Raw genomic sequence first — 15,146 nt, 5'->3', positions numbered from 1 at the left:
GTCACAAAGAAGCCATTGTATGTTTGAGAGAAAAATGTACTTCTAGAAGTCTCTTCTCTAGTGTGGAGGGACACAGCTTGGAGAACTCCACTATGCTGTGCCTAGGAAATGTCTTCTTGTGGCTGATGTATCCATTTGAAGGGAGAATGAAGACAGGAAGGGGGGCGGGCTGAAGACACTAATTCTATTTACTTAAAATAATTTTTCCAAGTAGAGGTGATGGTCAGCTAATGCAACATCTGTAGTATCTGTAAGAATTGGTCCAGGATGTCTCCCTACCTAAAATGTGCTCCCAAATTGAGCTCTGGAGCAAAGGGCTTATCTGAGACGATGGTGGAGCCAACTCCGGAAGCCTGGACAGGAATCCGGTAAGTGTTGCTATTTTCTATGTCCAAAATGACCGTGTCTTTGAAGGTCAGGATGTCGTTCAGGTTGGCAGTCAGTGTCAGCTGAACATCGGTTTCCGGGGGAACCATGCCTTTACTGGGTTCAATCGTCCACAGGGACTTTGTGTGTGCCTGCAACACAAGACTACAAGTTAACAGTGAAGATATTCTTGGCTTTTCATTCTGCTCATGTCAAAGCCCTCTAGACTTCAAATGGCTGGCACTGCAGAACTCCACATCAGAGACAAACTTTTTTTTTTTTTTTTAATCAAAGCAACTGGGTGTTTGTTGGCTTTTCTTTTTTTCAAAAAGCAATCTGATTCTGAAGAGCAAACCTACAATTCCACTTTTGAATGCTCTGTGAAGATTCTTTATATCTCTTTCTCAAGATGACAGTCCAGTTCTCTAACAAGCTTATACTAATTATCTGCTCTAATCTCCAAATTCTGAGATGCTGACAGAAGGTACAACATCCTTCCTGGAATCTGTAATTTTTCAAAACAAATGTTTTTCAAGGGCTAAGTTTCTATGATGTTATAGTGAGGATGAACAGCTTTCATTAATGAACACAGTACAGGAAGTTTTTATATATATTATTTCATAATAATCAATGGAATTTTGTTTGCTAAAATTTCAAACTTATTTTGAAATATATGACAGGACTGAATTATAGAGTTGGAATTGATGCCCACCAATCTGTTTCCTTTAACCACTTAGACTCTTACAGCTCACTCTTTCCTCCCTAAGGTCTTTGGCCAAATGATACCTCTCAACGAAGCCGACTCTGCCCATCATATTTTAAATTACAAACCTTCCGCCACTAATCCTGATCCTCTTTGCCCTGTTCTATTTTTTTCCCCTTAGCACTTACCATCTTCTAACATTGTGTATAACTGATTTCTTTATCATGTTTGTTTGTTTCCTTGCACTAGCATATAAGCTCTCCACAGAAGGGATGCTTATGTTTTTTGTTCTTGTTGGTGTTCACTGATATATGTCCCCAGCACTTATAACTGGTACATAGTTATAAGTGCCTTAATAAATATTTGATAAACAAATTAATGTATCTACCTTTGATGTAGGAAAACTCATTTCTCAACTAAAGTAACTTATTCCAGATTTTAACAACACAAATTGTTTGCTATCCCTTCCTTATATTAAGTAGAGAGGCTTTTTTTGTATCCTCCATAACACTGGTATTTGGCCAATCCCTTGGAGCTAAATAGGATAAACTGAAGCACCCTCTTTTGCTTAACAGCCCTTTGAATCCAGCATCCTAGCTTTAGAAGAAAATCTCAAATAGCACAATCAGGCTCCAAAGTAAGTTAAAAATTTGGTTAAGGTGTCAAGTCATAAAAATGTTGTAAGGATCTTATTTACTATAAAAATATAAATTCTGCTTACTTGATGGTAATCTTTTTTTTCAAGCTCCTTTTAAGATTTTCCCCTTGTATTTACTTATTTACTTATTTATTTAATTTAAATTTAATTTAGTTAACATATAGTGTACTATAGTTTCAGGGGTAGAATTTAGTGATTCATCAGTTGCATATAACACCCAGTGCTCATTACATCAAGGGCCCTCCTTAATGCCCGTCACCCAGTTACCCCATCCCCCCACCCACTTCCCCTCCAGCAACCCTCAGTTTGTTTCCTAGAGTTAACAGTCTCTTATGGTTTGCCTCCCTCTCTGTTTTTATTTTATTTTCCTTCCCTTCCCCTATGTTCATCTGTTTTATATTTAATTGTAGGGCAGGTTCACTATAAGGTGTCTAATTAGGAGTTTATTTGCATATCCTGCTTGGAATTTGCTACTTTTCTAGAATCTGTGCTTTGATAGCTCTTCTTTTTTTTTTTTTTAAAGATTTTATTTATTTGACAGAGAGAGAGACAGCGAGAGAGGGAACACAAGCAGGGGGAGTGGGAGAGGGAGAAGCAGGCTTCCCGCGGAGCAGGGAGCCTGATGCGGGGCTCGATCCCAGAACCCTGGGATCATGACCTGAGCCGAAGGCAGATGCTTAATGACTGAGCCACCCAGGCGCCCCATGATATCTCTTATTTCTGAAAAATTTTCAGCTATTATCTGTTTAAATATTTTTTCTGCCTCATTCCCTTTCCCTATCCTTGTGTGTGTATGGCTTTTCTATTGTGTCCTCTGTCTCTTAGACTCCCATCTGCACTTTCCATTCTTTTGCTCTTGGTGCTTCATTTTGGATTTGTTCTGAGCTATCTTCCAGTTCACTAATTCCTTCTTCAGCTGTGTGCAAGTGACTTTTAAACACACCTATTATGTTCTTGCTTTTACAAGTGAACGACAAAAATGTAGGTCAGAGGAGGCTGGGGTGAAGTGCTTCAGGGAAACCTAAAGAACAAGATGCTTCTCCAGAACAGAGGATATTGAAATTCTTTGATTGTGACATGATTAACTTGCAGGATCTCAGCACTCTACACACTGACATCCAGCTGGCTAAGAAGAGAAGAAAGAGGATGGAGGGTCACATACTGAAACTTTATGTACCAACCCTGGAAATGTTACACATCACTTCTGCCACTTCCTCTGTCTAAAACTCAGTCACACAGCCATGCTCAAGGCAAAAAAGGCTGAGAAATGTCATCTGGCTCCAAGTCCAAGAGCAAAAGGGAATGGGTGTTGTGAATCACTAGCTGCTTGCTGCTAAAGTCATCCTGATGGTTAAGTCTACTCCCAGATCCTTAAGGTCTTCTCCCAACTGACCTGGATCTCAGATTTTGGAAGGTGAAGAATTTGCTCCATCAGAACACAGAAGTGGATGCATAACTTGGCATTTCAACTCCTATGGGAATTGCAGGCCTGGGGTTATTACCTACCTGCTGTTAGGACAAGTGGAGGGGCAGCTACAAGAGAAAATAAGAAAGTTCTAGGCCAGGTCATCTCAGCTGTTGGCCCTTCTTCCCAAATTAGTGGCCCTGGAGCACTCTACATAGTTTTACTCATTTATGAGACTCAGCTTACAATTAAAACATAAATCAATGCCATTTTTGTCCCTTTTTTTATCAAAAAGCAAATGCCTTTTGGAAGAAGGTTCTGTCAATGTCATCTCTCCTGTTATAACCATTTATTTTCCTCCTCTAGCCAGTAGCACAGGTCAATCCTCTGTTCACAACGAAGATACGGTGTCACCAGCATAAGTGCTATTTCAAGTCAGGGGACATTAGTTTTCAATGGATGGGTACCATTTCTATTCTGATTCCTGCTGACACAGGTTGGCTGCCCTGGAAAGAAGATATGAAGTTGCTCTCCAGGGCTGAATTGGTGAGTTTTCTTTTTGATGAAGCTTATTAATCAATGTTTGGCATAAAACCAGGCAGCCAAGTACATCCTAGAATCCACGAACAAGGCACATTAAAATGCCAGCTGCTAAGGTACTGGACTATCCTCCCCCAAAGTCAAGCTTTAAACTGCCCCAACACCCTTGTGTCTCTTTGCTATTTGACTTTTAGGGATGTCCTTTGCTGCTAGGAAGGACTTGGCATATATGATATTTTCTGTTATTAGATTGCAGATCTGATGAAGGAATGGATGAATGATAATCATTATAGCTATGAGGACATTCCACAACCTTTCAAAACTCCAACAGAGTAAGACAACAACTGATGGAAATAGGTTAGGAAGGAGGGCTCTGAAGGAAAAGGGATGTGGGTTTGAGTCCCAGTTGCAAAGCTTTTGAACTGTTGGATCTTGGGTGTGTTACTTAACCATGCCCAGGCTCAGCGTTCCCACTTGGAGCTTGTGACACGAGCTGCACCTTCTGCACAGATTGTGGTGATGCTTCTCGTGAGGTAATGCATGTGAAACTCAGAGCAGCATCTGACAAATAGTAAGTCCTCACAAATGACAGCCACTGTCATCATTTCATCAAAATATGAAATGTCCCACATGACACATAATTATGGGCTCAACAGTATTTTTTTAAGATTTTAAAAAATTTATTTGTCAGAGAGAGAGAGAGAGCACACAAGCAGGGGGGAGCGGCAGGCAGAGGGAGAAGCAGGCTCCCTGCTGAGCAAGGAACCCAACGTAGGACTCGATCCCAGGACTGTGGGATCATGACCTGAGCTGAAGGCAGACGCTTAACAGACTGAGCCACCCAGCTGTCCCTAGGCTCAACAGTATTTGCTAAAAATAATAGATTACAAAACTGAGAAAACAAAGAGGGATGCTAAGAAAGCCTATAACAGACACTACCCTTTACAGAAGAGAAGCAGCTTGTAAGGATTTGTGATAGACAGAATTATAAGGTGGCTCCCAAGATGTCCATCTCCTAGTGTATAGGTATCTTCTCCCAGTTATTTAATCAAACATGAATCTAGGTGCTACTGTGAAGGGATTTTGCAGATGGAATTAAGGTCCTACGTCTATTGATTTTATGGTGGGGAGATTATCCTTAGCGGATCAGATGAGCCCTTAGAAGGGATTGGGCTCACTCTGGAAGACAGTATGGAGGTTCCTCAAAAAGTTAAAAATAGAACTACCCTACAACCCAGCAACTGTACTATTAGGTATTTATCCAAAGGATACAAACATAGTGGTTTGAAAGGGCACATGCACCCCAATGTTTATAGCAACAATGTCCACAATAGCCAAATTATGGAAAGAGTCCAGATGTCCACCGACAGATGAATGAATAAAGATGTGGTACACACACACACACACACACACACACACACACACACGGAATACTACTCAGCCATCAAAAAGAATGAAATCTTGCCATTTGCAATGACGTGGAGGGAACTAGAAGGCTAAGTGAAATAAGTTAGTCAGAGAAAGACAAATATCATATGATTTCATTCATATGTGGAATTTAAGAAACAAAACAGATGAAAATAGGGGAAGGGAAGGAAAAATAAGATGAAAACAGAGAGGGAGACAAACCATAAGAGACTCCTAACTATAGGAAACAAACTGAAGGTTGCTGGAGGGGAAGTGGGTAGGGGGATGGGGTAACTGGGTGATGGGCATTAAGGAGGGCCCTTGATGTAATGAACACTGGGTGTTATATGCAACTGATGAATCACTAAATTACCTCTGAAACAAAACAAAACAAAACAAAACAAAACAAAAACCAAACAAAGGTGGGGAGATTATCCTTAGTGGATCAGATGAGCCCTTACGGTTTCACATATTTGTTCCCAAAATGATAAAAATGGGCTTTCCTAAGCCTTCCATCCAAACTTCAGCAAAACCGTTGCCTCTGTTTTTTTCTGTGAATTGGGAGTGAAAAGGCTGAGTCCTTAGAGCAGCCCATGAACAACACATATGAAAGGTTAGTACATGCACGTGCACAGGACTGTGAAAGATGGAAAGATGGTAATCATCTCCAATTCAGAATTCCATGCCTGCTGGTGATGAGTGTGACACCCTGAGGTGTCACGTGTCTGAAGATAACATCTGCTTTTTATTTTATAATAGTGCATCAGTGCACTTAGGCAGCGCTCACCTCCCAAGGTAATAGAGTCAGAGCTTTGATAAGTTTCATCATGGTGTATTTAATATTTGCCACAAAAGACAGAAGTGAATGCTATTGTTTGTACATGTCATTTCAACAATAAATGAGAGTGAATATACTCAGGCAGACCTCCTCTTCCATAGTGCTAATGACCATGGAGCTTGAAGAAAATGCTGTGTACTTTCTTCAAAATGACTTGTTTGCCAGTTGAAATCTGCAAGAATTTCCTTCCATGGAACGAGAAGACACAAATAACAACAGGAACCAATGTGCAGAGCTAGGGATTTCTTTGGATTATACTATTATCTCAGCAGACGATCAATTCTTTGTGGAACAAGAACAATGAACAGTCACCGAGGCCTTTCTCCTTTTCGTCTGCTAAATATGGTATCTCAACTCATTTGATTATCTTCCCTGACGTGAGTCACTTTATTACTTAAAATAATTAACTGAGAATTAGGAGATGAAGTACGAAAGAAATGGTGCTGGAGCTTTACAAGGGAGGCAGTGGAGGGGAATGTTTAAAAGAGTGGGCTTTGAAGTCACATGACTTGGTGGTCAACTGTGGACTCTACCCTTTGTAGCCAGGTGATCCAGGATTAATTTTAAAATCGATTTCAGTTTCCTCATCTGTTAAATGTGCTGCTTGAAGATGAAATAAAACAGGAGCCAAGCCTCTAGCACTTTGTCTACCACAGAATAAGTGCTCAGTAAATGGTGGGTATTATTAACGGTATCATTCAAAACTTTACATCCAGTTCCTCTTCCTGCTTGTGCCCTCCCCAGTCTACATTAGTGACACGGTTCTTTTTCACAGGGCTGATCCTGCTCCTCTCCTGCTGAAGATACTGGAAGGCTCTCCATGGTCTGGGCCAATGGTGTTGAATCCTTTATCCCCTTTGAGAATGCTATGGAACCCCACCACAGAAAATGTACACACACACACACACCCAAACTTGACATGTGATTTCCAGGGTTCATGGTGGATATTTGCCACTTTTTCTGTTTGCAACATGGCAGCCTGTAATCAAGACTGGTATACCTTTGGTCTGGAGAATCCATTCCAAATTCTTCAGAAGAGGACCCCAACGCACTTTTCTAGGCTTCCTTTCTAGGCACTGTCAATTTCCAAAATGCACCCTTGGCGTTGGCCCTACCAGCTCACTCACCCCTCCCAAGTGTACTGTACATCATCACTGCACTTAACTATGCTACTCTGTGGGATCGTACACCCCATTTCCCTGTCTTCCTCCTCCTTATCCCGCAAGTCTCCATTCAAATGTTTTATGTATGAACATTTTAAGTTTTATAGAAGAATTAATCACTTCCTCCCCTGTGGTGACATATCATAACACAGTGCGCTGTAATACTGTATCGGTTGTGCATTCATTTCTTTTTCTGAGATTGTAAACCCTTCGAAGAAAGAGACCATTCTGTGTGCTTTTATGCCTCTCACTTCAGTTAGCACAGTACCAGGAATGGAGAAGGTGTTCAAAAAATATTTTTTTTTGTCAATAAATATATGAAAATGTTCAGCCTTACCAGTAAGCCAAAGAAACACTAGCAATACAACATTTTTTTTTCATCTGCCAGATTTGGCAAAAACAAACCAAATGCTGGCAAGGGTCTGAGAGAGGGTGACATTCTTCAACATTGCTGGGGGTAGGATGTAAATTGGTATAAATTTTCTGGGAGAAAATTTCCTAAGATATATTAAGCCTTTTAGTTATGTTCATGTCATATGACCCGGAAAATGCATTTCTAGAAGTCTAGTCTAGGAAATGGTGAGGAATGCCATCAGCAATTAGGACATGAGCACTGTTTATGGTGGTGAAAAATTGGAAGCAATCTATTAGTAGGGGATTAATTAAATCAACTGTGGTGGAGCCAAGTGATGCAATAAAATCAGTCACTGAAATGATCTGAACAGGAATGTTCCTTAATGATTCATATTGAAAGTGACTACACTTCATTGTTGAGTGAAGTCGGTAATGGTAGTCGGATTATCCCATGGTAATGAAGTCGGATTATCCCATGAGAGGGGGTAGAAATACACAAACACACACACACAGTGACGGTTCAGAAGATATACACTGAAAATTTAACAGTGGTTATACGTTTGGTGGCATTGTGAGTGGTTTTTTTCTTCCTCCATTTGTTCTACAAGGATAATGTCAATTGCATTATAAGAAGACGTGCACTTATATTTATTGAAGAAAGAACTTGTCCTAAAAGGATATGGGCACTCTCTTTAGAGCCCATGTAATTTTAACTTTGTTTGCTCTCTTGCTTCTATTTCATTCCTGGCTTCTTTCTTTCCTAGAAGTTTTTCTTTGTAAATAAATAATACAGGTACACAATGTAAAACTCAAATGAGTATAAGGGTAAAGAGTCTCTCTCTCTCTCTCTTCTGTCTGTTGATAGCCACTAGCTGCCATCCCAGGAGGCCGCCACTCTTGGCAGTTTGCTGCGTATCTTTCCAGAGATTCTTTATGACTTAAAAAAAAAAGCCCCTTTTTCCACAACCTCTCCAACATTTGTTGTTTCTTTCCCTGTCCATTTTGGCCATTCTAACTGGTGTGAGGTGGTATCTCAATGTGGTTTTGATTTGAATTTCCCTGATGGCTAATGATGATAAACATTTTTTCATGTGTCTGTTAGCCATTTGTATGTCTTCTTCAGAGAAGTGTCTTTTCATATCTTCTGCCCACTTTTTGACTTGATGATTTGTTTTTTGGGTGCTGAGTTTGAGAAGTTCTTTTTTTTTAAGATTTTATTTATTTATTTGACAGAGAGAGACACAGCGAGAGGGGGAACACAAGCAGGGGGAGTGGGAGAGGGAGAAGCAGGCTTCCCGCAGAGCAGGGAGCCCGATGCAGGACTCGATCCCAGGACTCTGGGATCATGACCTGAGCCGAAGGCAGACGCTTAACGACTGAGCCACCCAGGAGCCCCGAGTTTGAGAAATTCTTTATAGATCTTGGATATGAGCCCTTTATCTGTAGTGTCATTTGCAAATATCTTCTCCCATTCTGTGGGTTGCCTCTTGGTTTTGTTGACTGTTTCCTTTGCTGTGCAGAAGATTTTCATCTTGATGAAGTCCCAAAAGTTCATTTTTGCTTTTGTTTCACCAGCTTTTGGAGATGTATCTTGAAAGAAGTTGCTATGGGCGATGTCAAAGAGGTTACTGCCTACGTTCTCCTCTAGGATTTTGATGGATTCCTGTCTCACTTTGAGGTCTTTCATCCACTTTGAGTTTATCTTCGAGTTTCATTCTTCTGCATGTGGCTGTCCAATTTTCCCGCACCATTTATTGAAGAGACTTTTTTCCATTGCATGTTTTTTCCTGCTTTGTCAAAGATTATTTGACCATAGAGTTGAGGGTCCATATCTGGGTTCTCTATTCTGTTCCATCGGTCTGTATGTCTGTGTTTGTGCCAGTACCATGCTGTCTTGGTGATCACAGCTTTGTAATATAGCTTGAAATCAGGCAACGTGATGCCCCCAGCTTTGTTTTTCTTTTTCAACATGTCCTTGGCAATTCAGGGTCTTTTCTGATTCCATACAAATTTTAGGATTGTTTGTTCCAGCACTTTGAAAAATGTCATTGGAATTTTGATTGGGATGGCATTGAAGGTATAGATTGCTCTGGGTAGCATAGACATTTTAATAATGTTTATTCTTCTGATCCATGGGAATGCAAGTTGGTACAGCCACTTTGGAAAACAGTTTGGAGGTTCCTCAAAAATTAAAAAATAGAGCTACCCTATGACCCAGCAATTGCACTACTGGGTATTTACCCCAAAGACACAGATGTAGTGCACATATGCACCCCAATGTTCATAGCAGCAATGTCCACAATAGCCAAACTGTGGAAAGAGCCGAGATGCCCTTCAACAGATGAATGGGTAAAGAAGATGTGGTCCATATATACAATGGAGTATTACTCAGCCATCAGAAAGGATGAATACCCAACTTTTACGTCAACATGGATGGGACTGGAGAAGATTATGCTAAGTGAAATAAGTCAAGCAGAGAAAGTCAATTATCATATGGTTTCACTTATTTGTGGAACATAAGGAATAGCATGGAGGATATTAGGAGAAGGAAGGGAAAAATGGGGGGGGGGAATTGGAGGGAGAGATGAACCATGAGAGACTACGGACTCTGAGAAACAAACAGGGTTTTAGAGGGAGGGGGGAGGGGGGATTGGTTAGCCCGATGATGGGTATTAAGGAGGGCACGTACTGCATGGAGCACTGGGTGTTATACGAAAACAATGGATCGTGGATCACCACATCAAAAACTAATGATGTATTATTGTATGGTGACTAACATAACATAATACAATTTAAAAAAAAAGTCCATTTGCATATATACTACTTTTTCTTACATAAATGGTAATAGCATACTATAATACTTTCCTGCAGCAAGATTGAAATTTTCAAATTTTTATGAAATGTACACATACAAATAATCTGCAAAGTCAAATGGTTCTAGGAAAAAGACATGAAAAACAGTAGTCCTTCGAACCCACTCTCCCACCCTTCCCCATTTTTCCTATCCTTGTCCATTAACGGAGGCAACTGCTGTCAATTCTTTTTGCATTTTCTTGTGGCGTTTGCCTTCCTCCAAGGAACCTGCTGCTACTTCTTTTCAGTTTGAGCATTATCAATTTATTTCTCTCTACAGAAAACAATGACAGCTCTCTTCTCTCCCTCTCTCCATCACTTTCTTCCCCTCATCCTCCCAATATAGTTAAAACTTATTTTCTGGTGAGAATCTACACCATGAGCATGCAAATACTATTCACAGCTGAGCTATGAAAAGCATACTGTGATTACATTTCCATTTGTGTACAACTTTTATTTTCCCAGGAATTATTGTCTTGTCTTTGTTTGTTGTTTAATGTATCTATCATGGACACATCCCCAAACTCTCAAAGCAGTAAATGTCCTCTCTAAAACATCTGATTTTCTATCAGCTCCATTTTCTTAGAGACAAATCTCTCCTGGAGCCATCTGTTCTGCAACTCCTGTCTGACCTGACTGCTCTGTGGGCCTGCAACACATCTGGCATCCTAAGAATGCCACACAGCACATCCTAGGTATTCCTTGAGCTTCTTTCCTGGGTCTGAGCCTTTGTACCCCAGATCTCATGTTTTCCTCGCTTTGGTGGAGAAGGTTCTTCACTACCTTCCCAAGAAAGGATTCATGGAGGGTAAATGTTTTGAGATCTTGCATGCCTGAAATGTCTTTATTCTAACCCCACATTTGATTAATCTTGTGGCTGGTTGATGAATTCAAGACTAAGATGTATTCTCCTTCAAAAAGTCTTTTTTTCCACTCCAGTGCTGCTGTCTAGAAGTCTGAGGTCACTCTGGGTTCCCGATTTGTTTTTTCTTTTTGAGCACTAATACTTTTCCATCTGGAATTTAAAGATGCGTTTTCACATGGGCCTATTTTCATCAATTATGCAGCATATTTGATGAATATTTTCCATAAATTCCTCTCTGTTAGTTCTGGATACGTTCCTTGGATTATTTCTTGCATAATCTCCTCACCTCCATTTTTAAATTTGTTCTTTCTGGATGTACTTATTTGGATTTTTGAAATGTTGAAAAAAATCATCTAATTTTCTAATCTTTCTCTCCTTGTTTCTAGCTTTTTCTCCTATTGTTCTACTCTGATAGCTTCTCAATTTTATTTTCCAATTCTGTTATCAAAATTTTACCTTTCGTGATTTTATTTTATTTTATTTTTTTAAAGATTTTATTTATTTATTTGAGACAGAGAGAATGAGAGACAGAGAGCATGAGAGGGAGGAGGGTCAGAGGGAGAAGCAGACTCCCTGCCGAGCAGGGAGCTCGATGCGGGACTCGATCCCGGGACCCCAGGATCATGACCTGAGCCGAAGGCAGTCGCTTAACCAACTGAGCCACCCAGGCGCCCCCTTTCGTGGTTTTATTTTTAACTTCTATAACCACATTTTTATTGCTCCTTTAAAAAAAATATCACCCTGTTCTTGTTCACGGATGCAAAGTCATCTTTTATTTTCCTGAAATTACTAATGATCATTTTGCTTTAAGCTTTCTTCTCACTGTATTGCCTTTGTTTCCTCCATGTTCTCAACTTTATGTTTTCTGGTTTCTTGCTTCTGTATTACAGGCTTTTTTTAAAAAAATTAATTATTTATTTATTTTTGATGTAGTATTCTATGATTCATTGTTTGCATATAACACCCAGTGTTCCATTCAATACATGCCCTCCTTAATACCCATCACCAGGCTAACCCATCCCCCCACTCTCCTCCCCTCTAAAACCCTCAGTTTGTTTCTCAGAGTCCACAGTCTCTCATGGTTTGTCTCCCCCTCTGATTTCCCCCCCTTCATTTTTCCATTCCTACTATCTTCTTCTTCTTCTTCTTCTTTTTTTTTTAATATATAATGTATTATTTGTTTCAGAGGTACAGGTCTGTGATTCATTAGTCTTACACAATTCACAGGCTTTCTTGATGCAGCTTAGTTAAGTACTTGTAAAGCACTAAAACCATATGTGCTCGGGCAAGGGCCACCAGATATTTTAGATGCCCAACTATCAGTTTATTTCTGCCTTTCCTTGTGGCTGGTGAAACTGCCCAGAGAATATTCCAATCTGCTGCCCATGTGCTGAGGATTGAAGGGGAAGGGGGCCTTTCAGGATGCAGGCTTTCTGGTAGTCCTCTTATTTCCATAATGGTACCCTGCTCTCAGCAGTGCCTTAGAAATCAGCAGCCAGGGGCGCCTGGGTGGCTCAGTCATTAAGCGTCTGCCTTTGGCTCAAGTCATGATCCCAGGGTCCTGGGATCGAGCCCTGCATCGAGCTCCTTGCTCAGCGGGAAGCCTGCTTCTCCTTCTCCCACTCCCCCTGCTTGTGTTCCCTCTCTCGCTGTCTCTCTCTGTCAAATAAATAAATAAATAAATCTTTAAAAAAAAAAAGAAATCAGCAGCCAGTTGACGATTATTCCTTTTAAGGTAAACTGTCTTTGTGTCTCTGGCTGCCTTTAATATCTACTCTCTGGTCTTAAGCAGTTCAACTATAATGTGCCTAGATGTGGTTTTCTTTATATTTATCTTGCTTTATAATGCTTTTTGAATCTGGCTTGATGTCTCACCCATGGTCTCTTCTGCTCCATTCTCTTCTCTCCTTCTGGTACTCCAATAACCATACCCTTTGTGTATATTTGTTTGTTTGACCAACTCGTCTACATTTTTCATCCTTTTATCTCTCTTCCTTTTCATTTTGGGTGGTTTCTTCTGACCTATCTTCCATTTCCACAATTTTCTCTTCATCTGTATCTAATAAGCAGTTAAACCTATCTAGTGAGTCCCTAATCTCAATTGTATTTTTCAGGTCTTTAGTTCCATTTGTTCTCTTCTATACTTTCCATAGTTCTACCAAAATTTTAAACCTTGCCTTTTAGTTCCTTGAGCATATTAAGCATATCATAGTTTTCTGTTCAGTAGTCTTATCTCCTTGTATGGCTGGTTATTTTTAAATTAACTGTTAGACTTTGTATATAAAAACTGTAGATACATAAAATACTTTAAAGCTTAGAATAATGTTTTCTTCCTTTGGTGAGAGTATTATATATTTGCTTCTAGGAAAGATGTGGGGAGAACTAGCAATTCTAGATGTTCTTTATCCAGGCATAGATTAAAATAATTTGAAATGAGGGTCTGTGCTAGTTTACTTTTTTCCCAGGGTGTAGCTTTATCAAAGTCCTAACCAAAAGTCTGAGAGTTTTACCAAGTCCAATCTTCTCCAATTTTTCTCTCTCTAGCCAGTCTAGATTTCAGTTTTTATTTTCATAGACCTGTGAGTTTTCTGAATGCTCTTTTCAGATTTTCAACCTCTGCAGCAATTCCCTAGGGAAAACAGTTACAAATGCTGAACATATATTTGTTTCCTTTTTCTTTTTGTTTGTCACTGGCTTTGGTGCTTTTAAACACAGTTTTTCATATTTTTCCCAGATTTTCTTCTTGTTCTTAGAGAGAGGTAGTTTGGCATAATAGATTGAATAGGAAGGGATTGGTCACTGATCTGCTGAAGGTTCTTAGTGGTCAAGTAATTGTCCTACCTCTTGATTTCCCTATTTGTAGGGGAAGATGTCTGTAAGAATTTTAAGGCCAGCTGAGTTTGGTTGCATGAGGGAGCCAGGTATATGTAATTTACATCGCTCTTAAGTAATATGTACCAACAATCTTTTCAGGCTACTAGGATGTATCTTTAAACAAGGATTGTAATGTTCTTTCTGAAAGCCACTGCCTTCTCAAAACTCAGCAAAAGGTGTCAGATCAAACACAAAGCATGAAGATAGTTAACTAAAAGGAAAGAGGACAGCTCCTAAGCATGCAGACATGACTTACACAGATTCCAGGGACCATCTGTACAAATAAATGAATAAATAAACTCCAAGGAGATAGAGAATCAGAAACCTATTGAACTTGAAAATTCTAAATACTAACCTATTTTCTAATAAACCTCTTTTCTTTGATGTGGAAGAACATATATGCATTCATTAATGCAAATATTTTCTATTTCACAAGAAGGCTTCACTGTCAAATATTTAGAGAAACAAGTGAAAAGTGAGGAAAAAGGCAGCATTAGAGCTCCTATTTCATAGAGCTCTGTACCGTATGGATCAGTTAGTTTGGAACCTTAGGACCTCTCTGAGTGTGCCTTATTTATTTCTCTTTCTTATCTAAGAAAATAATATAAAAGACCTTAAGATATACTGTCATAAAGATTAAGTCTTTCCACAAGTCATTTCACCTAGATCTTTTTGTCTGTCCATGTTAATAATCAAAGCTAGCATTTATTTAATGCCAAATGCTTATTTTTCACCAGGCACTATCTAGATATATTATCATGGTTAATCTTCTAGATGCCATTATTAGTTCCAATTAAAGGGAAGGAGCCAGGCTTAGAAAGGTTAAATAACTTTCCCAGAGTTAGAGCATATAGAGTCAGGACTCCATTCCAGATCTGCCCGACTACAACATCCTTACTCTTGATAGTACAAAATACTACTTCAACACTCATAGACTAAACAACTCTTTGTTGAGTGGCTACCATATGTTAGACAACTGTGTGTGACACATGACCATGCCCGCCCTCAGATAACGTTGCCCTTCCCTCTCAGACACATCCCAATTTAATGTCCTAACATCCCAGAGGGGGATTTTTTTCTTCCAAAGTATGAAACTTAATGCTGCATACAACAATTTCAT

The 15,146-nt window shown here is 39.7% G+C and overlaps 1 protein-coding gene across 1 annotated transcript in view; it reads right to left on the bottom strand.

The window, feature by feature from the left end:
• Nucleotides 1–275: 275 nt before the first annotated feature.
• Nucleotides 276–15,146, bottom strand: part of HYDIN (HYDIN axonemal central pair apparatus protein) — a 144,836-nt gene continuing 129,965 nt past the window's right edge. Inside the window, exon 18 of the mRNA XM_021703090.1 lies at nucleotides 276–518. Within this exon, the coding sequence (XP_021558765.1) occupies nucleotides 276–518 (243 nt within the window). The remainder of the gene's footprint in view (nucleotides 519–15,146) is intronic.

The sequence above is a fragment of the Neomonachus schauinslandi genome, chromosome 16, assembly GCF_002201575.2.
Source record: "Neomonachus schauinslandi chromosome 16, ASM220157v2, whole genome shotgun sequence".
Taxonomy (NCBI): Eukaryota; Metazoa; Chordata; class Mammalia; order Carnivora; family Phocidae; genus Neomonachus; species Neomonachus schauinslandi.
This window is presented reverse-complemented; position numbering and strand designations above follow the sequence as displayed.